Here is a 19,028-nt window from a genome sequence, read left to right as displayed (position 1 = left end):
TTGGGCAAGACTTCCATTTTCTGAAGGAAGCCCTGTGTTCCCTAATAACTTCCTTGACACTGCCGGCAATCTCTTGGATTTGGTGCTACCTTTCCTAACCTGTGGTATACATTTTAGATGAGCTTCTTTTATTGTGGTTTTGAGTAACTCCAAACATTTTGAATTTGAAGGGATGTAATCCTCTTGACTCCCCTCTTCAACCTCTTTTTCAGCAGTCCCCTCATTTTAGGGAAGTTTCCTCTCTTGAAGTCAAATGTGACTGTGTTGGACTTCCTGGGCAATTTCCCACTTAAATATGTATTAAATCTGATAGCACTGTGGTCACTGTTTCCATTTGGTTCAGCAACATTTACATCTCATGCTAGGTCTTGGGTGATACCATTTAGGATTAAATCCAAGGTTGCCTCCCCTCTGGTCAGTTCCATGATCAGCTGTTCTAGGACACAGTCATTTAGGGCGTAGCGAAATGTAACCTATTTGTCGTGACTGGAACATGCATTTATCCAGTCAATGTGGGGTATCTGAAGTCATGCATTATTACAACACTTCCTCCTTTGGAGGCTTCCCTGATTTCATTTTCCATCTCAAGGTCACCCTGACCATTCTTTCTGGGGGATGATAGCACGTTCCTAGTACTAAATTAGTTTTGGATATTTGATGTGGCCTGGGGGGTGGGCAGGAAGGGTGGCAGCAAAGAACCAATTTTGAAACTTAATTCTCACCAAAGGAAGTGTCTTCTCCTATTTAGGGAAGCTCTCCCCTACATATAAAAACAACATTGTCACCAAAACTATCAATACTGGAATGACTCCGATCTAGCTTTGCCCACTGAAAATAACAAACCAGTCTAGACTCTTCTCTTATTACCATGAGTCCTCATCTGCACCTGCCTAATCATGCACATATGATATGCCTAAGCAAACATGTTAGCCTTTTCAGGCCAAAATCATATTGCACCACAGTAGGACTAGAAGTAACTAGGTGGGAGTAACTGGGAATGAGACAATAAGCCAGAGTTTTATATGATCAAATACATAGTTTATGACAGAAATGCACAGTATATACAGCATTCAAATGGGACTGGCAGCTATTTGGTCAAATCTGCACAGGTGGATGGGGATGGCATGGACCCTAAATCAAAACCTCGATTCTGCTTAAACTGTCCGAAGGTCAACAAAAACACAGTGTATTGTTAAAAGAGGAAAAGGAAAAAGCTTTCTTGCTAGTGAGAGGGGGAACAACTTCCCTCTAGAACAGGAAACAAACTCTTAAGACTACCTAGTCTTAACTAACTATGATGAAATGAGGGGAGATGAACCGATCATGAGAAACTCAACTATTTCTGTATGATGACGTGGGGTGGGGACAATGAACTAACTAGGCTCTGTCCCCTTGGTTTTGGAGAGGGGTTTCCCCTAAGATCAAAACAGGGGTAGAGGAGGATGTCAAAAACTCTGAAGATTTGGGTTTCCTGCCATGGGAGTGTAGTGCAAAAAGATGAAAACTGCAGATGAGGCCCCTATGTATATTTGTGGTGTACATGAAAGCACTAGATACTATGTTGATGGAGACCAACCAATATACATCTAGTTTATTGCTCTGTATACCTAAGCCTCCACTTAGTACATTTTATCAGACAAAGTGGATTTTCTAGGACCTAAGGTGCTAGGAGGCACTCAAAATGTCAGCAAGGCTTAGCCTCTTTGTAATACTCTTTTCTGCCCACACCATGTCATTAAAGGAATGTCTGACATGTTTGCACCATCTCATGCATTCTCCTCCTACCTCCAACAGCTGCTAAAAATGTGGAGTTGAGTCAGGGAAGAAAAGCAAAGTAATAATGTCATGTCTCCTTCAGCTGATTTTTTCATTACGCTAAACAATTTTGTAAAATTCAAAACTTATTTACTAAAAAAAAGGCCTTTCAAAACATGGTTCTGAGCTCTGTGAACTTTCTTAGCATGATTCTGGAGTGACTGAAAACATCAGTTTCTTGGATAACTCGTTGCAGCTACAAATGAGAATAGAGTTTGGAAGGGGAAAACATCACGATCTGTCTTTCATATACAAACATCCTGCTGGTTCCTGTATGATGAGAACTAACAAAACAATTTCCACCTCTTTGGTTCCAGGGCTGAACAGCCGAAATGATACAAAATGGAGGGAGCTTCGCCGGTTCACCCTTTCCACACTGCGGGACTTTGGCATGGGGAAGAAAACCATGTCCGAGAGGGTGCAGGAGGAAGCTCTTTGCCTGGTGGAGGAAATGGCCACCACACAAGGTCCTCTTATGTCCAGCTTATTGCAAAGAAATGGAAAGCAGGTCTCTAAGGGATGAACAGTCTCAGGGAGAGGTGTTTTTTTAGAAATAAGAAAGGAATGGGCCACATGGAAAGTTGACTGAAAGGCTTCCAAATCAAACCCCAAGGTTTTCTGAACTCCAGTGTATCAAAATGAAGGGAAGGGGGAGTGTTGCTTAGTAGCAGCATCTGGACAGTGCTACATTTCTCCATGTCCTGGGCCATGGCGCTGTTTGTCAGCCAAGGCAAAAAATATAGGGATGTCAGAGAATTCCGCCACGGATCTCGGAGACGCTGAATGTCAGCACATTCGGCCCCTCGAATCACGTGGCAGAACGGCCTGCCACCCCCCGCGGATCCTCCCCGGGACGAGACTTACATGGGGCGGATGTTCCGGGCGGCGGCAGCTCTGGCGGCGGCTGTGGTGGTGGCGGCTGCGGCAGCTGGTCTTCCTACAGGCTGCTGCCGCCGCCATTTGCAGTCTTGTCGGGTTTTTTTTTCTTCACAAGACGTGATAGGCTACGTAAAGATTTACGTAGCCTATCATGGCTGGGTAAAAAAAACCAAGCGCATACGCAAATGGCGGCGGCTATGGCCGCTGCAATTTACATTCCTTATTTTGGGGCATCTTAGTCTACGTAAATATTTACGTAGACTATGATGGCGAAAATAAAGGGGAACACAAATAGCGTAGCGGGCGCTATTTGCGTCCCTTTTTGATTCGCCGTTTTAGCCTACGTAAATATTTATGTAGGCTAAAACGGTGAATCAAAAAGGGACGCAAATAGCGCCCGCTACGCTATTTGCGTTCCCCTTTATTTTCGCCATCATAGTCTACGTAAATATTTACGTAGACTAAGATGCCCAAAAATAAGGAACGCAAATGGCAACGGCCGTAGCTACTGCCATTTGCGTACGCGGTTGTTGTTGTTGTTTTTACCCAGAGCCCTCCACGGCCAGAAATCCGGCTGCACACGGCTCTGGCCTGGGCTTGGCCGGCTGCTTTGCGGAGCTGCCGCAGAGCACAGCCAGCCGTGGAGGATTCTGGGGGGGAGGAACGGATCGCCTCCCCCCCCGTCGAGGATTCCGGGGGGAGGGACGGAACACCCCCCCCATCAACATAATCCACGGAAAGGTAAGTGACTTTCGTACATCCCTAAAAAAATATGCAAGGGAAATACTACTGGGAACAAGTAACAAGTAAATGAAAATGGTACAGCGAATTACTATTCAGGAGGTAAGAGAAGAAGAAGAAACCCAGATGTACCAGTGTGATGATGTCAGTAGTTGACCTCAGAAAAGCATGTCCAGAAGCAGCGAACTCTGGTTGTGGCTACTGCAGTAGCCATGAGAACCCCAAAGCAGCAAAACAGGGCTGTAATCAGGAGAGGTATTAACCTTTGATGCTGCCTGACAGGAAAAGGGAGAAGGACTGGCAACAAGATCAACAGAGCCATTGGGAACTAATGATGTCATCGTACCCAGTTTGTGTTAGGGATGAGCAGAAGACCCAGCAGCTGTGTTGTAACTACTGTCACTGAGAGGAAGGCATTCACTCAGTCCCAGAAACCTGGGGAACTGTCTTTGGAGTTACTCCTTCCTTCCTTCCTTCCTTCCTTCCTTCCTTCCTTCCTTCCTACAAATGTATATACTGCTGAACATAATAATACCACAGTGGTGTACAGCAGTTATTTAACCCACAGTGAGCTGTGATGCATGCCGGGTGTGTGTGGCTACCACTATGAATATGCAACCCCTGATGAGGTTGCGGCTTGTCATCTGAACCTGGCCATCGGGGGTTCTTTGAGGGTTAAACAACCCTCACATAAGCCTACAGCAATTTGAGATTGGTTTAGCCCTCAAATAACCCCTGATGGCCAGGTTTGGATGACATGGCAAGGCCTGGTCTAGACTGCATATTCAAAATGTTGCCTGGCACACACCATGGGTCATCGTAGCTTAAGCAACCCATGACGGCCGGGCTGTGTCATGCAAACTGGGTCTATATATACATGAACGAAAATGCAGGGAAAGTCTGACTGAACAGTTACATCTTAAGCAGGCACCTCAAATGCAAAAGTGTCCGGCACCTGCCTAATATTAATGGGAAGAGCGTTCCACAGGGCAAGAGCTGCAGCACTAAAAGCTCTGTTCTTGTTGGCCAAGAGGTGGAACTCCAGAGCATGCAGCACCACTCATTTGGGATGGGGGCATTCCACTTTTAAAAAACAGAATTTAAATAGAAATACAGTACATTCTCTCACCATGGTGGGGAAAATTGTGAAGTGTGCTGTCCAGGTGCTAACACTTGAGGGGCAAGTTCCATTCCTCCGATCTCCCCTCTTTATATTTCATCCAGATTTGGACTGGACAGCCCTACAAATATAGGACTGCCCCCTTATAGCCCTGCGAAGAGAGGACTGTCCTCTGTAAAGTAGGACACATGGATAGTGCAGTCACTGTGGGAGGGGTGGGGAAGTATCACGGGTGTCCGTAGGAAGATGGGAGTAGAAGGGAAGTGAGCAGGAATGTCATCCCGCCACTAGGCCATTTGCTGGGATGTCCAGTGTTCTGGGGGGAAGGCCAAGTCTCCTTCCCCTTCTCCACTGTTCCAGTATGCCTGCTAGATTCTCCTCTCTCAGGGTGGCTGTGTGTCCTACTTTATAGAGGACAGTCCTCCATTGATTTGAAGGTGTCCTGTCTTTGAAGGGCTGTCCAGTCCAAAGCCTATTTAAAGGTAAAGAACCATAAGAAGGGAGGGAAGTGGTAGCCTTGAAGTTGCCCATCAACTGTGACCACCTGGGTAACTGCTGAATGAACAGGTCACCTGGTCACAGTATTCCCCACGATGGTCAAACGAATGGTTTTTCTATTTAAATGATACTAATTATTTCTAAATTTGCACCTATACATTTGAATTAGCATATGCAAATCTGTGTCCTCTTTTTTGGTGGCACATGCCCTCTTTCTTGGTGATGTCTGCGTGGCCACTCAAGTATACCCTGAGAAGCGGAGCTAGTCATACTGTGTGTGAACATAAAGAAATGGTTTCAGTGCCATTTCTTGTGCTTCTGTTTATTTTTCTCTGTTTTCAGCGTGGCCTCGCGGCCCACCTGAAACTGCACTGCAGACAGTAACTGAGGAGTCAAAGACACAAACGAGAGTAATGGTAACAAGAGAAAGAGAGTTCCTTGGGGAGAGCCTATGAATGTTTAATGAGTTAATTCGTATTCAGTCACAGGTAAAAAGTACAGTGCCTCAGGCTCAGCTTGTGTAAAGACATTTTTAGGTCTAGTTCTGTAATGGGACCGAGGAAGGTGGTGTCCCCTCTGCCAGCTCCACTCACCGTGTCTTGTTGTCTCCACAGGGCAGGCCTTCAATCCAAGAAGAAGCATCACAAATGCTGTTTCTAATGTGATCTCCTCTGTTCTCTATGGGAGTCGGTTTGACTACAGAGATGAGACCTTCCTAGAGCAGCTGCATATTATTGACAACCAAGCAAGCTTCTTTCACAGTTTTTTAGGACAGGTATGTTGCGCCTTTTATGTTGTAAATGCTCCTTTTTGCCAGCTTGTGTGTGTATTTGATTTTTAGCTGTGATGCTCCATGCCTGTTTTGGACAGAGCTGCAATGTCAGTGATTTGGGCGGGGGGCGGGATGGGTACCTGGGCATTTATTTATTGTATTCCTATACCACCTTTCTGAGGCCAGCCCAGGAAGTTTACAAAAAATTTAAAACACAAAAGACATCTTCATACAAAAACATAGTAAAACATTCAAAACAGAATTAAAACCAAAACGATTTCAAAAGCCAAGTTAAAAAGATGAGTCCTGACTCTCTTCCTGACTCTCTCCCTGAATGCAGAGAGCGTGGGGGCAGGTCACACCTCCAAAGGGAGTGCCTTCCAGAGTTCGAGAGCAGTGCAAGAGAAAGGCCTCATTTTTGTGTCCACGACAAATGGGCCTCTGCAAGTGAGGGTTTCTTCAAAAGCGCCTCTCCTGCTGATGTTGGTAACTAAGCAGGTTCATGGTGAAGCAGGTGGTCTCTCAGAGAGCCAGGCCCTACGCTGTTTTGAGCTGTAAAGGTTAAAACCAACACTTTAAAAAAAAAGAAAAACAAAACACAACAACAACAACAACAACAACACAACAACAGTACACATACACTCAAATATCTCGTAAGATTGTAAGATATCTACCTTTGGCTCCCCTTACACAACAAATGCTGCTGCTGCTTCTTCTCTATTTTTTTATCTTAGTTGTATATCATACATCAAGTTCACAGACATTATGTCCTTTCTCCTAATTTTAACAACAACAGAAAGAAGAGAACCATCTCAAAGTTCAAAATCCACATACATAGATATCATTTTTCTCTATTTCTTGTACAAATTCTATAAAAGGTTTCCAATCTAACATAAATTTAGTTGTTGACCCTTCTATTATAATAGTAAGTATTGCCATCTCTGCCAGTTCCATCATTTTAATGATCCATTCGCTCACAGCTGGTTTTGTTTCATTCTTCTACTTTTGTGCATACAATAACCTTGCAGCCGTTATCACGTAGAGCAGAGCTTTCCAAACTTTTCGTCTTGGTGACACACTTTTTAGACATGCATCATTTCGTGACACGGTAATTCAGTTTTTCTAGCAAACCCGTTATAAGAGATATGGACACATACATAAATTGTAATAATGAAATGTATGAGGATAGAACATATCTCATGAAAACCTTTCATTTATATTTTTAAAAATATATGATTTGTAAGATAATAACATACATTGTTGTCATTTATGAGTAACAGTATGTAAATATGAGCAAGAAAATGTGAAAAATAAACAAAATTAACTAAAGTATTTACAATACATATTAGGACACATAGGCCCAGGTAGGAGCTCAGCTGCAAAAACATATGAAGTAGAGAAGCAAAAGTCCAACAAAAATGGTGTAAATATGTATGTCTCACTACAAGGCTATATTGCTGTAAATATTTGCAATGCCTATGTCCAGAGTCCAGTTCCAGCACTCTCTGGTGGTATACTGCCGGTGGATAGTTAATCCACAATTACAGCAGAGTAACAATAAAAATCATAAGTGCCATGTGGTGGGTGGCTTGCTGTTCGCCACATTGGGTTTGGGAGGGTGGCCTCCCTTCAGCCAGCAGCAGGTGGGTTGACCGGGTGACAGCCTGCAGCTGCGCTCGCCCGGGTGATTGGGAGCACGCTGATTCCGAGGCTTCTGGCCTCCACTGAGCTCCGTTCCGACTGGCCAAGATGGCGGACGGCCCGCTTGGTGCAGTCCCAGTCCCAGGCGGCGTTTCCACCCACGCGCTACTCTGGCCTGGCCGCGCAGGAGCGCGGTGCAGAAGTCCGCGAAGGGCGCGTTCGAAATCTCGCAGGACTGGTGGCCGCTGCCACTTCTCCGCACCGGCGTCGGCCAAGCTCTGCTCCCAGGGCGGCGCCTCCCCTCCCCTCTCTTCGCCCTGCACCTCTACCTCGCCGTACTGCTCCAACACCGCCAATCACGTGCGTCCTACGTCAAGACGCCACATGATCCTAAAGCAGCTAATGTTAAAGCAGCTAAGCCTTAGCTGCTTTAACATTAGCTGCTTTAACATTAGCTGCTTTAGGAAGTTCCGGGGGAGGGGCCGAGGGAAGCAAACGCAAGTAAGGGAGCTCTGCGGTGCTCTTCCGCATAATTTTCTGCATTTTGCGCAACACACCTACACACTGCCGCCGACACACTAATGTGTCGCGGCACACAGTTTGGAAAGCTCTGATGTTGAGAAAGAGGGTTCCCCCTGTTAGTCCCAATAAAAAAGTTTCTGGCTTTAGTTCTATAGTAGTCTTTAACATTCTTTGACCTAAAGACCAATATTCGTTTCCAAAATGTTTTAGCTTTTTTACAAGTCCACGATAAATGATAAAAGGTTCCCTCTTAGTCTTCACATTTCCAACATTTTCCAGAAATACCTTTATACATTTTAGACAATTTAGACAATGACATATATATACCATATATACATCATCTTATAAAAATTCTCTTTAAGACTTGTACATAAGGTAAATTTTAGATCTTTTCCCCACATACTTTCCCACTCTTCCATTGATATATTATGACCAACATTTCGTGCCCATTTTATCATACAATCTTTTCCTTGTTCATCCTCTATCTCATACCGTAACAGTAATTTATACAGTTTAGCAATAACATGTTCATCATTTGTACACAGTGCTGTTTCAAACTCAGATTCTGTTTGTTCAAATCCACCATTTTTCTCATCTATTTTAAACCTTTCTTTAAGTTGCAAATATGAAAACCACTGACATACATGACCTTCTTCCAATAAGTTTCCCTTGATTTTAACTTATATTCCCCTTGTGACAGTTCCAGTAAATCATTATATCTTATCCATTTATGCGTGCTATCAAATTCTCTTCTATGCATTGCTTCTTGTGAAGATATCCAACGTGGTATTTTTTGATAGAATCTTAATTTATATTTATTTCAAATTCTTAATACAGCCCTTCTTATATAGTGATTATTAAAATCTACATTCACTTTTGTTTTATCGAACCATAAATAACCATGCCACCAATATCTCAATTCATGTCCTTGTAGTTCTAAAGTCTTCTATTTTTCAACGTCACCCATTCCTTCATCCACATCAAGCAGCAGGCAGAAAAATAGGTTTTAAAATCTGGTAATCCCAAGCCACCTCTTTCCTTTGCATCTTGTAAAATTTTTATTTTAACTCTTTGGTTTTTTGCTTGCCATATAAACTTTGTTATATCTCTCTGCCACTGCTTAAAATGTAATTCCGATGTAATAATGGGTATCATTTGAAACAAAAATAACATTCTACTAGGTAATACATTTATTTTGATTGTTGCAATTCTTCCCAAAAGTGATAGTTGTAATTTCCCCCATTTTGATAGGTCTTGTTTAATTTCATTCCACACTTTAACATAGTTATTTTGAAAAAGCATACAATTCATATTTGTCAAAAGGACTCCCAAAATTTTACTTTCTTTTCAATTTGGAAGCCAGTCTTATCCATCAACTTTTTTTTCTTGAACATTCATATTCTTTGTTAAAATTTTTGTTTTCTGTTTATTAACTTTGAACCTTGCCACTGCTCCGAATTCTTTTAATTTTTTTATTAAAATTTCAATTCCCTTTAAAGGTTCTTCCAACATAAACACCAAGTCATCTGCAAAAGCTTATATTTCTCCTTTTTAATCTTTATTCCTGTAATTCGATCATCTTGTCTTATATCTCTATTCAATAATTCTAAAACCAATATAAACAATAGCGGTGACAATGGGCAACCTTGTCTTGTTCCTCTTTGTATCTCACAAGGTTTAGCCAAATCCCCATTTATAATTATTTGAGCCTTTTGATGGATATATACCGATTTCACCAATTTTATAAAGTTTTCTCCAAAGTCCAGTTCTTCTAAAGTCTTAATTAAAAATTTCCAATTGAGATTATCAGATGCTTTCTCTGCATCTAAAAAGATCAAAGCTGCTTGTTTTTCTGGATGTTTTTCCAAATATTCCACCACAGTCAAGACCGTTCTTACATTACGTCAACTCCTGCAATATTTTCTTGAGCCCTTCTGCCACACTTGTTGTGAATATCTTATAATCATTGTTTAATAATGAGATTGGTCTGTAGTTTTTTGTCAAGGTTAAATCCTGTCCTTCTTTAGGTATTAATGTTATATATGCCATTTTCCATGTGTCCGTTATCTCCCCCTTTTCCAAAATACCATTCATCATATTTTTCAATGGTTGTAAAATTTCTTCTTCACACTTCTTATAATATAATCCTGATATTCCATCTGGTCCCAGAGTTTTTCCCAATTTAATTTTTTTTATTGCTTCCACCATTTCATTTACTGTTATTGGGCCATTCATCATTTGTTTTTGTTCTTTGGTAATTTTTGGTAAATTTTGTTTATGAATATATTTATCCATTAATTCTGGGGAGATATCGTGTCCTTTATACAAATTTGAATAATATTGATAAAAAGCTTTCTGAATTGCCACATTATCAGTTTGTTCTAATCCACTTTTGCTTATTTTCACAATTGTTTTCTTTTCTTTTTCCTTTCTACGTTTATAGGCCACCCATCTTCCTGGTTTAGTAGCAAATTTAAAATTTCTTTGTTTTATGAAGTTTAATTTTTTTTGCATATCCTGGACTGTTAACATCGACAATTGTTGTTGGAGTAGTTTAATTTGTCAGAGAACACATGCCTTTCCCGGTTTTTTCTTTAGGAATTCTTTCTCCATTTTAGAATATTTTGTATAAAACCAACACTCTGAACTGGGCCTGGAAGACAATTGGCAACGAGTGCGGATCTTTCAGTAGCTGGGTGATCAGATCACCGGTTAGCAGTCTAGCTGCCACATTCTGCGCCAATGGAAGCTTCCAGACACTTTTCAAGGGTAGCCCCACATGAAGCACAGTGCAATAGGCTAGCCGTGATGTAATCAAGGCACGGATAACCATTGCCGGATCAGACTGACGCAGGAATGGCCACAGCTGGTGACTCGGCGTAGTCGTGCAAAAGTGCTCATCGCCACCACTGCCACCTGAGAATCCAAGAACAGCACTGTGATACACACAGGAGCATTTTAGATTGCCTTTGTCTCCATAGTCATGTGCAGTTTGGGCTAATAGGCCCTTCAAACCCTATTGGCCTTTCTTCAGGTGCCATTTGATCGTTTAAGAGGCCAGTAATAAATAGAAATGCAAAATGCACTACCTGAGAAAGAGCCAGGTGTCAAAGAGTCCCCACCTGAATTGGAGTCCGGTTGACCCGGTGCATCCATCTCATCTTGGCAGCTAGCTGCATTTCTTGTACCCCACACCTCCGCAGCTTGTAACAGGATGGTGGACTGTCCAATTAGATCTTCCTTCCAGTCATCTAGTATAATAAGCTGTAAGGCTACAGGCGATAAATTAAGAACAGAGAAATCATATACTGGGCCGGCATCTTTGTATGGAAGGTCCCAGTTTTCCTCATCGTGTTCCTCCCAGTCCAGAAAGAGATCTCTGAACTGTGCCCCATTGGCCTGAAGTTCATTTATAAAACTATTGCTAGTATGGTCCTCTTCACAATCGGAGTGGTTTTTGCCGTGTATTGTACCACCAAGGTGTTTGAAAGCACCTGCTAAGCAGGAGCTGCTGCTGGTATCCCTTTTCGATTAATACTGTTATGATTTGCATATTAGCCTTTGGCCCAGAAAGCTCCTGTCTTATGCAATTCAACTTTTTGAAGAAACTTTCATATCCTTGTGCTGAAAGAAAACATTTATCTCCTAGATGTTCATAAATTGTTGTAGCAATTTCATGCCCATCAGCTACAGAGTCATTTTCATTTGTATTATTCAACAGCTCATTATTAAGATTTATCTCCAGAGTCTGAGTCTGCTGTGGTGACATAAGTATTAACCCACTGCTAAAAAGTTCTGGATCCAGTTGCCAGTCATGCTGTAAATCCGTATAGCTTACTACTAGTGGATTTTATGCCCTCCCTCCCCTTCCAGAGCATGCAGCAGTTGTGGAATTCAAACGCTCCAGCCTATATAAGTCAGCCTATATAAGTCTTTAGTAAGAGGGGAATAACAGTTCCCCTCTTACTAAAGGAGGAATTACTCTTCATATAATTTCCATTTGATTCCATAGGAAAACAGTATTCTAATATAGATTTCTGTGCCAAGAAGGTCCTAAAAACTGTTGCTGTAGATTGTGCACATGATAAACTGATCTGAGTGGCTTGTTCAACCTTTTTCTTTCTGTGACTGAGTCTCTGTTTTGTGGTTGTTAAATTCAATGGTAAGAATTTATGACTATATGCAATAAAATCGACTGACTGACTGACAAGAACAGCATAGGATCCAGGAACACTCCTAACCCAAGGTACGAGTTTCATCTTTCAGGAGAAGTGGGACCCATCCACAATTGGTTGAACCCTAATACCTGAGCCAGGCTTTCTGTTGACCCACAGCACCTCTGTCTTTTCTGGATTTAAGCTCAGCTTGTTCACCACAATCCAGCCCATTATTGAACTTAGGCAACATTCAGTGGTGCCAGCTGCTTCCTTGGAGTTGGGTAACAAAGAGTAATAGAGCTGAGTGTCATCAGCCTATCAATGGAATCTCACTCCAGTGCTCCAGGGGACCTCTCCCAGTGCTTTCATGTAGATTAGAGAACATAGGGGTCAGAACAGAGCCCCACCAACCAAAGGCTGGTGGCGCCAAACAGTAATCTTCCAACACCAGCTTCTGGACATGACCTGACAGGAAGGACCAGAACCACTGCAATACAGTGCTCCCAAGGGCCAATCCTACCAGGTGGTCCAGAAGGATAACATGGTTGAAGGTATCAAACACCACTGACCAGTCCAGAAGAACTAGTAGGGCTGCATTCCATCTCTCCATCTCTCCAGCTCCCAGCATAGGTCATCAACCTGGGCAACCAAAGCAATCTGAGTCCCAGATCCTGGCTGAAAAAACCCTCGAAATGGGTCCAGATAATCAGGATCATCCAAGTGCCTCTGGAGTTGCAAGGCCACCACCTTCTCGAAGAATGATCTATTTTAGACTGGCCTATAGCTTCAAAGATCTTTTGGGTCCATGGTAGTTTTCTTTTTAAAGGTCTTATTACTGCCTCCTTCAAGCAAGAGGGAACATGGCCTTCCTGCAAGAGGCAATCATCTCTTCCCTTAGCAGCGTAGCGAGTCCCGTCCTGGCTGATTTGATCTGCCAGGCTGGGTGAGGATAAAGCAAACAAGTGGCAGCCCTCACCTCTCCAGACACCTTGACCATCTTCTCGAGATCCGCAAGCTGAAAAGAATCCAAGCCAACTGGACAGGCCAAGGTTACATCCACCAGACCTGCTTCAATGTGACCATGTTGTGGCGAATCTGAACAGCTTTATCCACAAAGAATGAGGGAAATTGATTGTCTGCAGCAACCCTCCAAATGCTCCTATCTATCTATCTATCTATCTATCTATCTATCTATCTATCATCTATCTATCTATCAATCATCTAATTTCTTAATTGCCCATCTGGCTGGTCACTCTGGGTGATGTACAACGGTACAATTTAAAACAGTAAAATTACACATTAAACATTAATTAAAAATACTGTAACCCACCCCAAATGCCTGCCTGAATAACCAAGTTTTCATTGCATGGCGGAAGGTCATTAAAGAGGGGCATGGCCGAGTTACCTAGGGAGGGAGATCCACAGAGTGGGGGCCACCACAGAGAAGGCCCTCTCCCTCGTCCTCACCAGCCTAGCTGTCCTGGCTGATGGGACAGAGAGAAGGCTATCCGAGGCTGATCTTGTTGAGCGGCCTGTCTGGTGTTGCTGGAGGCACTCCTTGAGATAGGCTGGGCCAGAAACATATAAGGTTTTAAAGGTCAAAACCAACACCTTGAATTTGGCCCGGAAAACAAATGGTAACCAGTGCAACTCCTTCAGCACCGGAGTGATGTGATCACGCCAGCGGCTACCATTAATCAGGTGAGCTGCCGTGTTCTGCACCAGCTGAAGCTTCCGAACTGTCTTCAAGGGTAACCCCATGTAGAGCGCATTACAGTAGTCGAGACGAGAGGAGACCAGGGCATGTACTACCGATGGGAGCAGATGGTTGGGAAGGTAGGGGCGCAGCCGCCATTTTAGATGGAGTTGATATAATGCTGTCTGACTCACGGCTGGCACCTGAGCCTCCATGGACAGCTGGGAGTCTAAAATGGCCCCCAGGCTGCGGACCTGGTCTTTCAAGGGTAACCGTACCCCATTCAACACCAGGTCAACATCCCCCAACCTCCTCTTGTCTCCCACCAAAAATACCTCTGTCTTGTCAGGGTTCCGCTTCAGCTTATTCCTCCCCATCCAGCCACTCACTGTCTCCAGACTTTTAGACAGGGATTCTACAGCCAACCCTGGTGAAGATTTGAACGAGAGGTAGAGCTGTGTGTCATCCGCATATTGATGACACAGCACCCTCCTGCATCCCTTCTCAGGCATACTGGCTAAGAAGGCCTCACACAGTGCATGTCAGGAGGCACAGACATGTGAGTAGCTCACCATTGGCAGCTGGGCTTCCTTTTCCCTTGTTCTTTTACTTCACCGCCTCCCATGTTAGCTACAGGAGCTGTACCCTTTCTTCAGGGACCTGGCTGTCATTTGTTCCTGATTCCCCTGGATGCCGTGTCATTCTAGGGAGAAAACAGAGACTGCCAGTTAGGGCCATTTTGGTGTGATGGCCACTGTTTCTCCCCTGCAGTGTCCCAGAACAATGCTGCATAGAGGGAATTCTGGGAGGAAGGAAATGCTACCTGGGCCATGAAGTTAAGAGCATGGTTAAGGAAGTGATTGGTGGGGTTGGCACAGAAAATGACTGCTAATAGTGCTAAGAAGGGACTGCTCCTGCTAATACTGACCTGCTCCACTGAATTGTGCTCCCCCCACAAAAACAGTGCAGAGAAATGCTATCTAGTTTTCACAGTCCCAAAACAAGGCCACAAAAGTCAGGGCCATTTGGGCTCAGGCCCAGTTCTACAAACCTGACGTTTTCTGCAATAATGGTCAGGGGCATAACTTTCAGCTTTGGGTCAGGCAGGGGCTGTCTATGAGCCCTCCTCACTATGAGCCACTTATCTCACAAAGGCTTCTGTGGCCAGAGTCTGTATCAAGCAGGAAAGGAAGGCAGTCAGTGTGGCTACTTTGTGAGATGAGTTGCCAGGCCTGAGGAACCAAGGCTAGAACAAGAGGCACAGCGAGGCCTTCAGGGCCCTGATGTTTCCTCTGCTCCTGTCATCCATTGTGACTAGGCTCATGGGCAGCATTGCCCTCTCTGGCCATGGGAAGAGCTGTGCTTCTTCACAGCAAAGATCAGACCGATAACTCAGGGTACTTCCAGCCCGGGGGTCGGGGTGCTCCTGTCGCTACCACTTGGAAGGCATTGTGCAGCTATTCCATCTTATTGGGTTTTCTGTGGTAAGAAGAAAACCAAAAACAGAAGATGTGGTGGGGAAAAATGGGAGGGCTATGACTGGAAGATGTCATAATCTGGCTCAACCATAAAATTCTGTGAGTGAGGCAGGGTGATGGCAAGATAAAAGCCTCAGCTGGAAGCACCTTCATTTGGCCTGTGAGTTGCCTGGGTGGTGCTGAAAGTTAGACACCTGGGTTTTGGTGCCTTAGAAATGTCCTTAGTACTAAAGTACATGTTGGGGCTGCTGGTTCCACCCACAGAGATTTCATAGAGGAGTCAATTCCTCTTACCTTTTCTATGTTTTGTAGACCCAAAGACTTCTTCGACATAAAGGACAACAGCATCCCTGATACATCCTTCTCTGTTGTAACTATAGAGCAGCCTTCCCCAGCCTGGTGCATCCTCATGTTTTGGACTGCAACTCCAAGCATTCCTGACCATTGGCCGTATGGGCTGGGGCTGATGGAAGCTGAAGTCCAAAACATGTGGAGGGCACCAGGTTGGGCAAGGCTGTTGTAGGGTTTGTACCTAAGGATAATCATACCGAACTGATTCTTTCCATACAGCTAGGATTGTGGCACGCCCACTATATCAATACTCTAAGTAAAAAGCCGTTTTGTATATTCTTAAAATGAGTAAATAAATTAATCACCAAGGCCACCATCATCTCCACCTTGGCTTGGAGGCTACTGGCAATATCATAATTATGTCCAAGTCTTTGCGTGTGCAGCTCCCCCTGTGACCCTTCCTTAAAAGACTGCAAACCTTCATGATCACTGCCAAGTTCTACCCTATCCCCATTTAAATTTCCATGAACATTTACACCATCATCACTCAGCAATGAGTTGTCCTGATCCAGAAGCTCCCCAGCTCCTCTTGGCTTGCCAAATTAAGTCGGTTTAAAACCTGCTCGGTGGCCTTTTTGTTCTTTGAGTCATAAATGTAGTGGGCAGGTCTGCAAGTATGGACTCAGAATATCTCAGGCTATATATAACATCTGTATTCCAGGTGTACACTCCCCAAATAATGGATTTCCTGCTCTCCAGATGTTTTCAACTTCAGCTCCAAGAATTCCTGACCATTTGGCATGCTGGTTGGGGCTGATGGGAGTTGAAGTCCAAAAAGTCTCTAGGGCACCAGGTTAGGGAAGTCTGCTATAGAGTTTCTAAGGATAGTTGTATATTATTGATTATTTCCATTCCACTAGGTTTAGGCAGTGGATCTGGAAGGATGGTGGAGCCCATGTGCCCACCACTAGGAGGACCATGTGCTTTGCTACCAATGCCCTGTATCTCTCAATGTGGGGCCTAGGGCATCCAGCAATGCCAGAGATCCCTGCTGACTGCTTTCCTGCTGTGCCAAAGGTTGCAGCAGGAAATCAGCTATTGCCGCTCTCTGGAGTGGTGGCCCTATCTCCATTTAAATGACCATGAACATTTATACCAGGGGTGTTGAACCTGAGGCCTACGGGCCAAATCCAGCCTGCATGTGGTCCAAATCCAGCCTTCCCAAGTTCCCCAACAGGCCAGACACCCTTCCCTTGTCCTCCGACAAATGAGTGCTTTATGCTGTCATAGCTCAGCAATGAGTTGTCCTAAACTAGAAGCTCCCTAGCTCCTCTTGGCTTCTCACATGAAGTCAGTTTAAAAGCTGCTCTGTGATCTTTTGGGTCATTGCATCACAAATGTAGTGGACAGGACTCAAACATTAGATTCACAATATATCAGGCTGTGCATATCATCTCTATTCTAGGTGTACACTGCTGTTCCCAAAATAATGGATTACCTGCCTGGACGACACAAAAAGATTTTAGCTGATTCTGAAAAGCTGACTGCCTTCCTCCGTGAGAAGGTTGAATCCCACAGGCAGACACTGGATCTTCAGAACCCCCGTGACTATATCGACTGCTTTCTAATGAGGATGGAAAAGGTACAGGGTCCCCAAAGCTTTTTTTGCACAATTCCCAAAATATCAGGAATATTTCCACTTTAAAGCTAAAGAAACTTGAACGTTTCTTGCTGCTTCTCATTACTCTTGGACCACCCACATTTCTCAGCGTATGTTTCTCTTCTGGCTGTGGCAGTAGCTGACAGGCCATTGTGATGGTCTCCAGACTAACCTCAGGTAGAGAGGTCTTTACTCAGGTTTCTTTACAAATCAACCCAAGAAGCAGGAGAACAGATGCAGAAAATGTTGGCTGAAATATCCTTGGGGCAGGAGAAATTAGTGGTTTACCTTTTCTTACAGAAAATATTATATTCCTGGTTGATTCACTCATTTCACTCATGATATTCATTCATTTCAAGGCATAGTCAGTCATTATACTTAATTTAGGGATCTCCTATGCCTAGTTCTCACATTCACGGTATAAAAAGGATCAGAGATTGCTGTCTGGACCAAACTAAAGCAGGTAACTATCTGAGTAAAGATCAGGGTATTCTTTCTTGCACTTCAACTACTCTCTCAATTTCTAGTCCTAAGTATTTGGCTGGTAGTCTACTTTATTATCTGGGTTAGTGGTTTCTGCCCCAATTTTCCAGTCATCAAACACCTGAAGCAGGATCCATGACACAATGGCCCTGTTTGCATGTAACAACAACCCATTGGTTTGAAAAATCATGGGTTGTTGTGCACGAGTGGGTGCATTGCCTACAGCACGCCTTCCTCTTCCCCTTTATCCCACAACCCACGATTGGCTCATTTGTAGGTGGTGGAGTATGACATGCAAACCCAATCACTGGGTTGTGTAGGAGCTAAACAACCCAGCAGTTAACCCAATAGCAAGCCATGGGTTAACCACTCAGTTGTTTAGCCCCTGAACAACCCAGTGGTCCAGGTTTGCATGTCATGGTCCACAACCTACGAAGGAGCTGATCATGGCTTGTGTGGTAAAAGGGGGAGAGTCCCCATCCTTGCACAACAGCCCATCAGTTTTTAAACTGATGGGTTGTCGTTATGTGCAAACCAGGTCAATAGGACTGAAGAGCTTTTATGTATATTCCCAAAGCAGTCTCATTTTTGAACAGAAGTGACTGATCTTTTTAAATGGGGGAGGGACTCCATGCTGTGATATTGCTTGGAAGAGGCTAAGATGTCTCAAATTCACCATCTTTCTTTCAAGTGGAAATGTTCATTCTCCCCCTTTTCCTCTGTGTTATTTACAGGAACAAAATTTTTCAAAGGACTTCTATACCCTTGAAGACCTTGTCATGTGTATGTTTGCACTCTTTGTTGCTGGGACAGCAACCACAAGTAATGCATTGCTCTACAGCCTCATGGTGATGGCAAAGTTGCCCCACGTTCAAGGTACACAGACACTGCAGAGGTGACTCTTATGGGTTCCACCAATACTCACACATGGAAAAGTCCTCCAGACTAGGGGTGGGCAGAATTCAGGGTTGCAGGAACTAGTTTGTCTTTTACTAGAACCCTAAGATCCACCAACTGGATCCTGGTGCAAAAGAAATACACTTGGTATTAAGGGATTATGATCCCAGCAATTTGTTTTAAGAACCAGAACTGAATAGGGCTCACTGTCCTGCCATGCAAAAATGCACTCATGGTTAGCCCAAGCTGTCTTCATTTCAGCAGCATAATTTAGGGCAAGGGAGTCAGAGTCATTTTGTTGCTGTTACTATTAAAAAAAATAATGGGGGACTAGAAAACCTTGCTGATCTATTGAAAATCCCCCAGATATCTACCAGA

At 43.8% G+C, this 19,028-nt stretch overlaps 1 protein-coding gene across 1 annotated transcript in view; it reads left to right on the top strand.

The window, feature by feature from the left end:
- Window positions 1-19,028, top strand: part of LOC146354190 (cytochrome P450 2C5-like) — a 37,717-nt gene that overhangs the window by 11,039 nt on the left and 7,650 nt on the right. Inside the window, exons 3-6 of the mRNA XM_084832377.1 lie at window positions 2,133-2,282; window positions 5,668-5,828; window positions 17,076-17,252; window positions 18,488-18,629. Coding sequence (XP_084688503.1) covers window positions 2,133-2,282; window positions 5,668-5,828; window positions 17,076-17,252; window positions 18,488-18,629 — 630 coding nt within the window. The remainder of the gene's footprint in view (window positions 1-2,132; window positions 2,283-5,667; window positions 5,829-17,075; window positions 17,253-18,487; window positions 18,630-19,028) is intronic.

Source organism: Heloderma suspectum, chromosome 2 (assembly GCF_057233095.1).
Source record: "Heloderma suspectum isolate Gila_16-S chromosome 2, 16-S_ref, whole genome shotgun sequence".
In the NCBI taxonomy this organism is placed as follows: Eukaryota; Metazoa; Chordata; class Lepidosauria; order Squamata; family Helodermatidae; genus Heloderma; species Heloderma suspectum.
Note: the sequence above shows the minus strand (reverse complement) of the source record. Positions and strands in the feature narration are given on the sequence as shown.